This window comes from Ochotona princeps, chromosome 2, assembly GCF_030435755.1.
Source record: "Ochotona princeps isolate mOchPri1 chromosome 2, mOchPri1.hap1, whole genome shotgun sequence".
In the NCBI taxonomy this organism is placed as follows: Eukaryota; Metazoa; Chordata; class Mammalia; order Lagomorpha; family Ochotonidae; genus Ochotona; species Ochotona princeps.
The window spans coordinates 32,474,372-32,488,206 of NC_080833.1; the positions used below are offsets into that span (position 1 = coordinate 32,474,372).

A 13,835-nucleotide genomic window follows, 5' to 3' on the forward strand; every position below is an offset into this window, starting at 1 on the left:
CATAAAACACAGTTAAAACAGGAATAAATTTATAAACTAAAAGCAAAACATTGAAAAAAATAAAGCATGAAGTTGCTTCAGAAAACTAGCTAAATCTGTATTAGACTAAGCTTCTACAGAAAGCATTTATTTTTTTACAAATTAAGAACATTTTATAAAGAAAAAATTCATCAGGAAGATGAAACACACCACATACAGACACTAATTTTAAGTGGATCACAGACCTAAATGTAAAATCTAAAACTTACAGAAGAAAACAGAGAAAAGAAATCTTCACTTGGCTGATTTCCTGGACAGAACACAAAGTCACTAGCCTTTAAATCAAACCTTCACTGAAGCTTAAAACTTCTATTCTTTTTAAGACATTATCAAGAAAATAAAATGGTAAAGCCTGAAAAATATTTATACAACATAAACCTAAGGAAAGACTTGTACCTGGCAATTAAATAGTTAACAAGATCATCAGATGAGGTAATACAGAAACACTCCTTAAGGACATGGAAAGATGCGCAAAATCAGTGGTTATTAGGAAAATTAAACCTAAAATCACAGTGAGAAATTACTCCACACCCTGAGTGTAGAATACCTAGGTTAAAAATGCAGGCAATACAATGTCACACTGAATGGGTTAAAACTGAAAATACCTTCTTTCAGATCTGGAAGAACACAAGGATGCCCACTTTCACCTCTTCTATTCAATATTGTCCTGGATGTTTTAGTGAGAAGGATTAAGAAGGAGAAAGAAACAAAGGGTATCAAAACTGGAAGTCAAGTTATGTTAGATAATATTACATTGTACATAGAAAATTCTAACTACTCCACTTCCCTTCCAGCTCCCTGCTTGTACCTGGGAAAGCAGTGGGGTATGGCCTAAAGCCTTGGGTCCCTGCACCCAAGTGGAAGACCTGGAACAAGTTCCTGGTTCCTGATCAGATCAGCTCTACCCATTGTGATTACTTGTGGAGTGAACCAGTGGGTGGAAGATCTTGCTGTCTCACTTTCTCTCCATAAATCTGACTTTCCAATAGGAAGAGAGGGAGGAGGAAGATAGGCAAACATAGGTTTATTTTTAAAAAGAAAAGAAAAATACCAAAGAAAACTGACTTTTGGTATGCTAAAGATGCAGAAAAAGAAACCAAGAAAGAAATCTATTTACATTAGCCACACATACACAAAAAATCTCTATAATGAAAATTATCAAACACTGATGAAAGAAATCATCAAGGACATTTAAAAAATCAAATAACACTCCTTGCTCAAGGATTGTTAAAATAATAATAAAATAGAATCACAAAGGACCCCAGAATAGCCAAAGCAACCCTGAACAGAAAGGTCAAGCAGGAGGCATCACAATACCTGACCTCAAAGCAAACAACAAAACTACACTAATTAAAGCAATGTGGAGCTGGCACAAAAATCAATACATAGATGAACAGGAACAGGAACAGGAGATAACCCAGAAGTTAATTCTCACACATCTAGCCAAACGTTGACAACAGTGCTCAGATCATACGGTGGAGTAAAGATAACCTCTTCAACAAATAGTGCTGGGAAAACTGGATGTACATATGCAGAAGAATGAAATTAGAGTCTTATCTCTCACCATATAGAAAAATCAAGCCAAGACAGACCTAACTTTAAGTCCAGAGACGATGAAGTTGCTGCAAGAAAATATAGTGGAATCAATCCAAGGCATTGGTACAGGGATGACTTCTCAGATCAGATGCCAATGCATAAGAACAAAAGCAAAAATACAACACACAGAACTTCATCAAACTCAGATGCTCTTGTACAGCAAAGCAAATAATCAGCACTATCAAAAGACATCCAACAGAATCAGAAAAAATATTTACAAAACACCTATCTGATCAAGGACTAACATCTCAAACATATTAGTAATTTTAAAAATTCAACATTGGGCCCAGCATGATGTCTCCAGGACAAAATCCTCACCCTTGCAAGCAGTGGGATCCCATACGGGCACCAAGTATGTATCCTGGCTGATTCACTTTCCACCCAAATTTGCTTGTGGCCTGGGAAAACAATAGAGGATAGTTCAAAGGCTTTGGGAATCTGCACCCGCATGGGAGACCCAGAAGAAGCTCCTGGCTCTTGGCTCCTGATTTCACATCAGCCCAGCTGTTGTGGCCATTGCTGCCATTTGGGGAGTGAACCAGTGGATGGAAGCTCTTTCTGTCTCTCCTTCTCTGTAAATCTGATCTACCTTTCCAACAAAAATTAATAAATCTTTAAAAGAAAAAAAAACTCAACACCAACAAACAGCTGAGAAATGATCAACCTATTACGTAGCACAGCACGTTAGGTAGCTCCTTGGGACACCTATTACGTAGCACAGCAGGTTAGGTAGCTCCTTGGGACACCTGAATCACATAGCAAGAGCATCAGTTCAAGTCTTGGTTCGCACTTCCCATCTAACTTTCTGCTAATGAAGTTTGGAAGGCAACAGATAAAAGCCCAAGTTCTTAGACAAGTGGGAAACCAGACAGAATCCTGAACTCCTGGCATCTGGGGAGTAATCAATGGAAAAAAAGAACTCTCTTTTCTCTTTCTTTAAAGTAGATGGATAAACATGTAAAAAAAAAAAAAACTAAATATCTTCTTTTTAAATCATCAGTGTCTTAATCCAATCATTTCAGAAATCCTCGTTGCTTTTTAAGTTGGAGATAAGGTTTTAACATATCACAATGTATTTCCAAGACACAGTTCACCTTTATTTAATATACTCAAAAGCAGTGAAGGAGCTAGTGATATAGGCACACTAGGTTCAGTTAACATTACCACACCAACATTCTGTGTCAAAATGCCATTTCAGTCTTGGCTCCCCTGCTTCCAATCCCATATCCTGCTGATGTACCTGGGAAGGTAGTGGGAAGACAGTCCAACTACTCGGGTCTTGATCACCCATGTGAGATTTGAATGCCGTTCCAACCGTCTGGGAAATGACCCAGGGAATAGAAGATATCTTTCTTTGCCTCTTCTCATCCCTCCCTCTATTTTCCTTCTATCACTTATATTGCCTTTCAAATGAATGCTATTTTTTTTACAAAAGCAGCGTAATATGATGTATCTCAGCATTGTATTCAACACTTGTCAAGTTATGGAATCTAAGCCTAAAGAAAAAACTTCAAGGCCAAACAAAGTCTGTCCTTAAGATGGTGATTAGAGGTAGTTAAGTCCAAATGATGGAATATGTGCATTAAAATGGAATGCACTGGGGTGTTTCTCTCTCCCTCCCCTTTTGAGAGGCACCCCATCTCCTGGCTTTCTGTCCGGCAGTGCTTTCTCCTTCCTCTCCCTTCCCTGCTCACCTGGTCCCTTCGCAAATAAACTTTTCTGTCTGCAGTAACAACAATAAAAAATGGAATGCACTGATAACACCCACAAGGATGAAACTCAGACAACTCCATGGGCTCCACTTACAACATTCTGGAAAATGGAGCATGGTTCCAAGAGCCTCAAGTTAATATAATAATATTTCAAAAAGTTCACGCTGGGGGGGCAGTAGGAAGCACTTGTACGATAGTTGCAGCATCACTTGGGATATCCACATTCCATACTGGAGTGTCTCAGTTCAAGCTCTGGATCTATTTCCAACTTTAGTTCCTGCTAATGCACTCCCAGGGAAGTACTACCAGGCTCAAGTACCTGGTTTTCTGATGCTCATTGGAGACTTAGATTGAGATCTAGGCACCTGGCTTCAATCTGACCACACCCCAATTACTGGTGGCATTTAGAAAGTAAACTAGTATAATATGTAACATGTGTTTGTCTCTCTGCCTTTCAAATTTTTATTAAAAATCTTTGAAAACGGAAGTAACAGCTAAGTTTATTTCAGTTAAAAACTGTTAAATCTATGTATGGTATTTTTATCACTTATCTTGATCATCATGATAGTTCCTATTTACCAAAGTTCACTAGGATTACACACCACAGAGAATTTTACATATTTTTAAATTAATTTTTAAGGTTAAATAATGTTTTTAAAAGTTTAGACCCAGAAGAAAAAAAAAGATGAATAACAAAATGTTCCCTATCTTATTTAAGAAGAAAACAGAATGCTAACATGCTTATATAAAAGGCAGCTGCAACTCAATTGCTCTGACCAACTGTATACTGTCAGAACCTAAACCAACACGCTCAGCTTCTTCACTGTTGCCTTTCTGACATGGCCTTCATCGTGGCCTAGCTCTATCTTTCAACTCCTTCTGAACATCTATACTTCCCCCTTGACTTTCTAACCTTTTTCTATTTAACACAACTACATTTCTGACTGGCTTTTGCCTTGATGTCTACTCAATTGTAACAATCCATTTTTTCACTCCTACACCCCACTTAATTCTTGATTTTATCCCAGCTTTGTTCTAATACCTCATCCAAATTCATGTCTGCCTCCCAGGCTTCACCTTAAAGGCAGGTGCTTGACACAGCAGCTAAGATGCCTATCATCCTCTGGGTATGAGTTCTGGACTGCACAGGCCATGACTCACACAGCCGGGTCCTGGTTCACCCATGTGTGAGTTCTGGATTCAGATCCTAGTTGCTGGCTTCAGCTTTGGCCCAATCATGGCTACTGAGTGCATTTGGGGAGTGAAAAGTATCTCTTCCTCTTTCTCCCTCTCCCTTTGTCTAGCTTCTAAGTAAAATAAATAAAATTAAAACAAAACAAAATAGAACTAAAAAAGCTAGCAATTTCATCTATTCAAATAGTTCAGAAGAGGAAAACTCTAAAGCCTCCCATAGGAAACCATACTAGTGGTTTTCTTTCACTCCAACAAATATTATGTCTGTTATTTTCATCTCACACTTGATTTCTCCTTAAGACCTACTTCCTGTTTAACAGAAACATGCAGATAAGCATTCAATTGCTTTCTCACAAAAATTATGCATCTACTTTAAAACTAGAATTAAAGCTACAGTCTTTTCTTCTTCTTAAATGGCAACTACCTATTATTCCTATTATTTCTACAACACAATGTATATACTCTTGTATTTTATATTCTGTCAAACCTCTCCAGTTTTTCTACATCTTTTTTAAAATAAAGTGACCCAGGGGCCCAGTGTGATAGCCTAGTAGCTAAAGTTCTCGCCTTGCACACACTGGGATTCCCATATGGGCACCTGTTCCTGTTCCGGCTGTTCCACTTCCCATCCAGCTCCCTGCTTGTAGCCTGGGAAAGCAGTAGACGATGACCCAAAGCCTGGGGACCCTGCACCCGTGTGGGAGACCCAGAAGAAGCTCCCGGCTTCTGGCTTTAGATCAGCCCTAAGGGGTTAAAGTCCACCCCATACCCAAGTCCAAAATCTACTCCCACCCCACCTTGGCTCAATGGTTTTCTCCCACTGTGTTGAGGATGGTTTGGGGAAAGCTCCTCAAATGCCAGGAAACACTGTAATACAAAAAGAAAAAAAACAATTCATAAGTACCAAAACTTGGCTAACATTTTGGCTTCCCTCTCAAGGAAAAATGGTTTAATGGAGTAATAGAAAAAGCACTAGTCTAGGAACAAGAAACCAAATAATTTTGCCTTTTCAGCATTCATCCTAAGACTTGCTGTAATTCCAGGAGATCTGGGGACAGGGATGCAAAGATACTGTCTGCAGATGGCCACTTCTGCCACTTATCAGGCTGAATATCAAACCACCAAAGAAGCCAAATTCAGGAATGTCCAGGTGACACAATTTAAGAACCTGACACCAATTCTTCCTACTTAAGTTTCCCCACCAAACCTCTTTAGCTAAGTATGTACTTGATTTCTGTTAAGTGACAAGAAATTCTGGCTCACTATATCTAAATAGTGAACCTGAGGAAATCATTCAGTATCTGAATTCAGTAAACTGAACCTGAGGAAATCATTCAGTATCTTTAGCTTCCTCTTTTACAAAATGGACTAGATCTGAGGTTGTCAAAGCTTTGCTTTTTTTAAATGTGATTAAATTTTTTAGTCCCATTGATATTAAAAAATGACCTTTTTAATACAAATGTTATTTGACATGATCAAATATTGCAGCATTTACATTAGACCAAATCAATAACTGGATTTAAACCTCACTTTGAAATCCAAAGTAAAAAGGATTCTATAATTATAAATGTATTTCATAAGATAAATAAATGTTTAGACAACTACATTTGATCAACAGACATTCTTTAAACTGGACACTAACCGTAAAAACAATGCTTTTATTAGTTTCCCAGGATGTAATTTATTTCTCCTACTTTAGTAGCATACTACTGAGATGATCCTGATTTAAAGTAACAGCCGTTGGGGCCACTGTTGCGGCGTAGTAGGTAAAGCCACCTCCCATTCCAGCAGCATCCCACGAGTATTGGTTCAGCTCCAATCCAGCCCCCTGGCTAAGAGCATCTGGGAAGGGCAAGTAGGAAAGGTGATGGTGGCAGGAGACAGCCCTAATGCGTGGGCCTCTGCACTCACGACGGGGACACAAATAAAACTCTGGGCATTGGCCTGGCTCAGCCCCAGCTTTTCGGACCATTTGCGGAGTGAACTAGTAGATGGAAGGTTGATCACTGTCTCTGTATACCTCTTTCTCTCAAATAAATGAAAAAATTCTAAAATATAAAAACCAGGGCCCGGCGCAGTAGCGTAGCAGCTAAAACGCTTGCCTTGTATGCAGCGGGATCCCATGTGGGTGCCAGTTCTAATCCCAGAGGCCGTGCTTCCCATCCAGCTCCCCGTTTGCAGCATGGGAAAGCAGTGAAGGAAGGCACAAAGCCTTGGGTTTCTGCACCCATGCAGGAGACCCAGAAGAGGCTTCTGGCTCCTGCCTTTGGATTGGTTCAGCTCTAGTTGTTGCAGCTAACTGGGGAGTGAATCATCAGACGGAAGATCTTCCTCTCTGTCCCTCGTCCTCTCTGTATATATGAATTTACAATGAAAATAAATCTTAAAAAAAAAGTTGCTAATGATAACATGTTTTCCACGTCTGCCTTATGCAATGGTACTACTTAAAGATGCACACACAAATAATTCAACAGCCCAAGATTTTTAGATGGCTCTCCAATTTGTTAAAACTTAAAACAATATAATTAAGTATTCATGTGTGAGTTTAGTTTTTAACTGAAATTCGCTTAAGCATTAAATGAAAACCAAATGTTTATACAATCCAATGACTGCTTAATCATATCTGAAGTTTTAAAAACATACTTCAGTCTGTTTCATATACTTTCTATTATATTGGAAATTATAAAGAAACATGTGCCAAGTTCTTTTTATAGCAATCCTACAAAGGAAGGAAAAATTTTACCAATGGCTACTCACAAACATACATAAGAATTAATACTAATTAATATTAATTAATACTAAGAATTAATACTATTATACTTACTCAATCTTATTAAGAACCAATTTGGTAACAGCAGTTCATAGCAAGTATCACAAAATATTTAGTCAGCAACAATGCTGACTTTAAGATAGAAATTCTTAACTCTCCATTCTAAGCTCAAGAAGTTAACAATCTTGCAAGGATATATTAACAAATATATAATCAAGTGTGTTTCCTCAGTGCCAGTCACCACGTAAGGCAAAGACAAAGGTAGAATAATGAAAATAAACTTCTGCAGGACATTGAGTAGTACTGTGAAACAGAATGTCTACACTGCCAGGCTGACACCTTAGGAAGATCCTTTCAAAGAGAACCAGCCAGAATACAAGAAATCTCATTACCTAAACAAGAAAGCATGCTTGCCAAGAAGTATGTTAACTGAAAGCTCTTATTGACACTCAAGTGTGGTTCAACCAAGCATTTAGAAAACAAGGCACTACACCAAGTTTCCACATTATAGTAAACAAATCACTGAAACAATAAAGTGAGCATCCACAGATAAGACATACAAATAAAGTTATGGTAGCAGGAGATAAATGAAGTCTAAAATAGAATACAGAAACTAAGAAAACAGGTGATCACGAATATTTCACACTTGCCAGTTACATACAGATCAACTCCTTACACATAATAACCAATTAATTAACAGTGGTTCCTAACAAGTAGCTCAAACATTAAATTTAATTTAATGAACACTTTAAAAAAAGCAACCAATGACTAGATTAGTAAAAGCAACTAACAAAGGACCAGATCTACTCAAGCTAGCTTCTTACTTCTTGAACAGATCCTTTTCAGAGTTGGCTGCTTCTTGAAGCACACCAAGTGCATCAGACGCGGAGCAGAATGGAGTGGGATTAGAGCAGGGCTTGCTATTTCATAGTTTTCTCACCAATGAACTAGGTAAGTTCTTAATTTAAACATGACTAGAGACATGTTGAATACGAATAATATGACCGTTTTAAGTAAAAATTGAATCCTACCTTTCCAGGGTCATCCTTGGATCGAGGCACTTTAAGGAAACACTTATTCAGTGACAGATTATGCCTTATTGAATTCTGAAATTAAACAAGAAAATCAATAGAGTTAATGGAATCACAAAATAACAAAAACCATCTTGTTTAAAAACAGAATTGGAAGCCTAAATATCTTCACAATGCAATACAGTTATAAACAAAATAAATTCTTAAAATGAGCTAACTTGAAACTTTGACTTGCAAATTATAAATGCTGTAGAGACAATTTCTAGTGAATTCCATAATTACATGTAACAGGTTTTCAAAAGGTTCATATATATGAATACTATGAAAATAAAACACAACTCCTCTCACCCTGTCCAAGATTTGAAAGTTACAGAGACAGAGGGAGAAACAGTTCTTTCCATTGGTTCACTACCCAGATGGTTCCAACAGCTGAAGCTGGGTCAGCCAAAGTCAAAACCCAGGAGCTTCATCCAGGTATACCACATTGCAGCAGGCGCCCAAACACTTGGAACATCCTCTACTGCTTTCCTCAGGCCATTAGCAAGCAGCAGGATCAGAAGTGGAGTCACCAGAACACAAACCAGCACTCATGTGGGATGCTGGCATTAGCACATGGAGGACACAGTGATGAGCCACAGCACCAGCCTCCAGACTGACTTATTTTTATTTGAAAGGTAGAGAGGAAGAAAGAGAGCTGGTGACTCCCCAAACGGCCACAATCACTGAAGTCAGGCTAGTTGGGTCCAAAGCCAGGAGCCTCCTCTGGATCGCCAACGTGGCTGCAGGGGCCAAACACTTGAGCCATCCTCCACTGCTTAGCCAATCCATAAGCAGAGAGGTGGATTGGAAATGGAGCAGCTAGGATTTGAACCGGCGCCAACATGCAATGCAGGTGCCAAAGGAAGAGGATTAGCCTGCAAAACCATCACTGGCCTGTGTTTTGTAACAGTCTTAAAGTTCAGAAGGCCAAAGTCAGTCTCACCGAGCTAAAACCAAGGTGTCAACATGGCAGTAATCCACTAAGAGGATCTAAATAAGAAATCTTACCCTTATCTTTTAGTTTCACTTTTCCACAAACTTTCTGACATACTCTCATATATGTAGCATTTTAAATTTTAGCATGTTAACTATGAAAGAAGATATCTTTAGTGCAATGTTAAATACTAAACATCAATACATATTATGGCTTTGTTTGTGGTTCTTGAAATAAGTCAGAGTGTTACAAGAAGTTACTCTATGAAAAATTACAGGTAATAACTATAATCTTTTTTTTTGCAAGAGCCAAATGATCCACAGGTGCATATACTGCCACTTTTTAATTTTTCTGCTATATTAAGAAAGCTACCTATAAGCCAGTTAGGGTCTAACTGTAATCTGTAAGAAAGAAAGCCAAATAGGAAGACAGGGCTAGAGCAGGCTCAGGAGAACATCTACGTTCCTAAGACATCAGCAAAGAATACCTAACATGGATGGCAGGATATGCCCTTGCAGACCTAGACAGTCTATAAAACAGACAATCTATTCATAAATAAATGGGACTGTGCCATAATTCACATGGAAAATATCTTAAAATAAATTCTTCTGATTTAAACATGGCAAAATCCATCCCCAAATAACTGTTTATCCCTCCAATTCAGGTATTTAGTAGAGAGGGGATTCAACTGCATTTAACACATATTTTTTTTTTTTTTTACTTTTTGCTTGAAAAATACATCTTTTAAAGTAAAACTTCAGAGGCAGATAAAGCAGTTTAGGAGTTTTTGTTGGGACGCCTGCATCACATATCAGAACGTGTGGGTTCTTGAGTCACAGCTGAGACTGAGTCAGGTTAAAGCCAAGATACAGAACTTTGTTCAGCCTCCCACGTTGGAAGCAGGGACTCAAGCACTTGAGCCATCTTCTGCTTTTCCCATCTCTTTCTAGGTATGAACTTGGGTCCTTGCCACCAACATAGGAGATCTAGATTGAGTTCTACCTCTTGCCTTTGGCCTGGCCCAACTCAATATTGTGGGCATGCTCTGGTTATGTACCTTTGTTTTTCAAAAATAAATAAATAAAACTGAAAATACAAAAGTCAAATGAGAATGTTTATTCTAACACTTCCCTCTCACCGAAGTAATATTCAGATTTTAAGTTAAAAGAAAAATGCCGATAGAAGCACCAAGGGTCCTAGGCCACTATCAGTAACACCTTTGCAAAAGCAGGGGGAAGGGGCCCAATGATGGCCTTCGGCATAAGCAAGCAATGCATGATTTCATGCAATTCATCAGGATTTCCTATCAAATGGACCAGAGCCCACTGACATGTGACTTGGCTGTGGCCCACATGTTGCATGTTAGGCCACCTCCTGTGCAAAGGAGAGAAATATACCCAGATATACAAGAAAGGTAAGTCGGCCAACTCCTGTGCATCAAGGACCTAAACTGTCTCTTCAGAAGGCAAAAAATAAGCAAAGCCTTTGCTTTTGTCATTTCAAGGCTGCTGCATTTTAAGACAGACTTCCTCTTTTCCTATCTCTTCTCTTGATCCTCTCTGGGAGTTGCTATTGGTAGAACTCTTTTGTGAGTGCTACAAATATAATATTGCAAGATATCAGTAAAAGTAACATGTACCTAATTTTGAGACCCATTACATTAGGTAATCTGGCCTACAGTTCCAGTCAACTTCTAAGGAAGTATTCAAGTCTGTGGACACACACTCTATCTAAAATAAGTCATGGACAAACAACAGGTCTTAGAATATACATTTACAGCTCAAAGAGTAACTTATAATGTGATTAACAGAATCTGCCACCTCTACTATAACAGCAATACGTTCACCGAAAGGGACACTACAAGCCTTTAGCATTAAGCAAGATGATTGCACACGCTGTGCAGTGGCAATCTATTATCACCCAGTATTTGGGAAATAATAAAATATAATTGTCCCTTCTTAAAGAGCACTTCACCTGCAACTTGCTTCTTTCCAATTCTGTACATGCTAACTGATAACTAAAGGACTGAGTGGATGACACTCAAGTAAGCACTTGGGTCCTGTCATCCCTAACAGGGATCTGGATGGGGTTACAACAGCTTCTGGTTCTGTCTTAGCCCAGACCTGGAAATTCTGACCATTTGGGGAGTGAATTAGCAGATGGAAACCTAAAATTCTCTGTCTCTCTGTAATTGACTTTCAAATAAATAAGTCTTCAATTAAAAACAAAATCAATACATAATAAAGAGCATAATAAAATGAAATAAAAAAGTGAAAACAAAACAGACCTAAGATCCAGTGCACAATAATCTAGCGGCTAAAGCCCTCTCCTTGCATGCGTCGGGATCCCATATGGGCACCAGTAATAATCCCAGGTGTCCCGCTTCCCCATTCAGCTCCCTGCTTGTGCCTGGGAAAGTAGTCACGGACAGCCCAAAACCTTGGGACCCTGCACCCTAATGGGAGACCCAGAAGAGGCTCCTGGCTTTGGATAGGCTCAGCAATGGCCGCTGCAGTCACTTTGGGAGTGAATCAATGGGTGGAAGATCCTTCTTTCTGTCTCTCCCTCTCTCTGTATATCTGACTTTACAATAAAATTAAATAAATCTTCACAAAAAAATAAAAAGACCTAAAAAAGATAAGAGCCACCAGACAACTTCAAGTTCAAAGGAAACAATCGATAGGGTAAGAAGAACACCAACAGAATGTTTTCATCTGATAAAATACTTTGACTATACCGAAGGGTATTTGGTACAACAGTTAGAATGCCATTTGAGATGTCCACATCCCATATTGGAGTTTCCAGGTTCAGGCCTTGTTATTTTTCTCTCCAATTTATCATAACATATACCCTCAGAGGCAAATGCTTGGGTTCATTTCACACATGTGGGAGATTCAAATTACATTCCAAACTCCTGACTTCAGCCTGGCTCCTGCCCCCACTGGTTGGGACATTTGGGGAATAAATTTGTGTCACAAAAAAAAAAAAAAAGTGAAAATGCATTTTCTTGTGGTTTTAAAAAATCTCAATAAATCATAACAAACATATTTTTTAATAAATTCAAATGGTTAACGAACTTCTCAAAATACATTCAACATCACTATCCATGAGGAAAACAGATTCAAATCAGAACTACAGGTATCATCTCATTCCAGTAAGAATGGACAAAAATCAAGACAGAAAGTATCAAACTGTGCCAATATGGAGAAAAGGGAATTCTTACACACAGTCAGTGAAAATGTAATTACCACAGCCATTATAAAGAAGAGTACAGGGCCCAGTGCAGTAGCTTAGCAACTAAGCTCCTCGCCTTGAAGGCGCCAGGATCCCATATGTACTCCAGGTCTAATCCCAGCAGCTCCACTTCCCATCCAGCTGCCTGCTTGTGGCCTGGGAAAGCAGCTGAGGATGGCCCAAAGCCTTGGGACCCTGCACCCAAGTTGGAGACCAAGAGAAGGTTCCAGGATCCTGGCTTCAAATTAGTGCAGCCCCAGTCATTGTGGTCACTTGGGGAGTGAATCATCGGACTGAAGATCTTCCTCTCTGTCTCTTCTCTCTGTATATCTGAGTTTGCAATAAAAATAAATAAATCTTTTTAAAAAAGAACAGTATAGACTGGACTACTGCTATACATACTGGCAAACCAGGGTAGGGGGCAGGCCTGGTGGGGGTTATTGTGGGTTGTTTCAACTAGGCTGCAGCTCCCACTGGTTTATGCGAGGGCCGAGTATGTGCTGGGCAGAACCAGGCTGGACTGCAACACCCATTGGTTCCAGTGGAACTCGGGGCTGAAAACAGAACCAACCCACCAACTGCAACCACCAGCTGATCAGGGTGATGGACTGTGCCGGGCCCTGTACTTGCTAGTACATACAAGAATCTGGTCTGAGAACACCTCAGACAAAGTTTCTTTGGGGATCTCCCCTAATCGAAATGCTGGACTCAGAACCCTAACCAAGAAAAGACAGAAGACAGAACAGGTCAATCAACCATCTCAGCTATACAGGACAAACGGAAACTCTATAATGGACTATGTCAATCAGTGGATTCTTCAATGACCTCATCGTGCTTGGAGTGGCAAGATTGGCAGCAATTCATAACCTGTGAACTACCAAAACCACTTGAGCAAGAACCTCGGAGCAAGCCCTACATCCGGGACCTGGGGTGGGTGTGTGGGACACTGGATGGGCCTTCTCCCTTAATATTCCCCTTTGAACATGAAGGAAACAATATGGGAATAATAGTCTTACCCACTTTCCTACAGCCCTTGAACCTTTTTACCCTAATTAACTATGTAACGATTGTCAAAAAAAAATTTTAATGCAAAAAAAAATAACATATTAAAAAAATAGTACAGAAGTTCCTTGAAAAATAATAGATAGATAGGATCCAGCTATCCCACTTCAGGAGATGAAATTAAGATAGCCCTCTGAGCGAGCCAGAGGACTGCGACCACATGATACCTGCGCCGAGCCAACCAGTGGGTGGCAAGGGCTCACAGGGGCCTCAGGATGTGGACT

General features: G+C 39.4%; 1 protein-coding gene across 3 annotated transcripts in view; it reads right to left on the reverse strand.

The window, feature by feature from the left end:
- The window catches only part of FOXJ3 (forkhead box J3), a 134,272-nt gene that overhangs the window by 56,306 nt on the left and 64,131 nt on the right, over positions 1-13,835 (reverse strand). For all 3 annotated transcript variants that reach the window (XM_058679716.1, XM_058679720.1, XM_058679710.1), the window contains exon 4: positions 8,343-8,417. In XM_058679716.1, the coding sequence (XP_058535699.1) occupies positions 8,343-8,417 (75 nt within the window). The remainder of the gene's footprint in view (positions 1-8,342; positions 8,418-13,835) is intronic.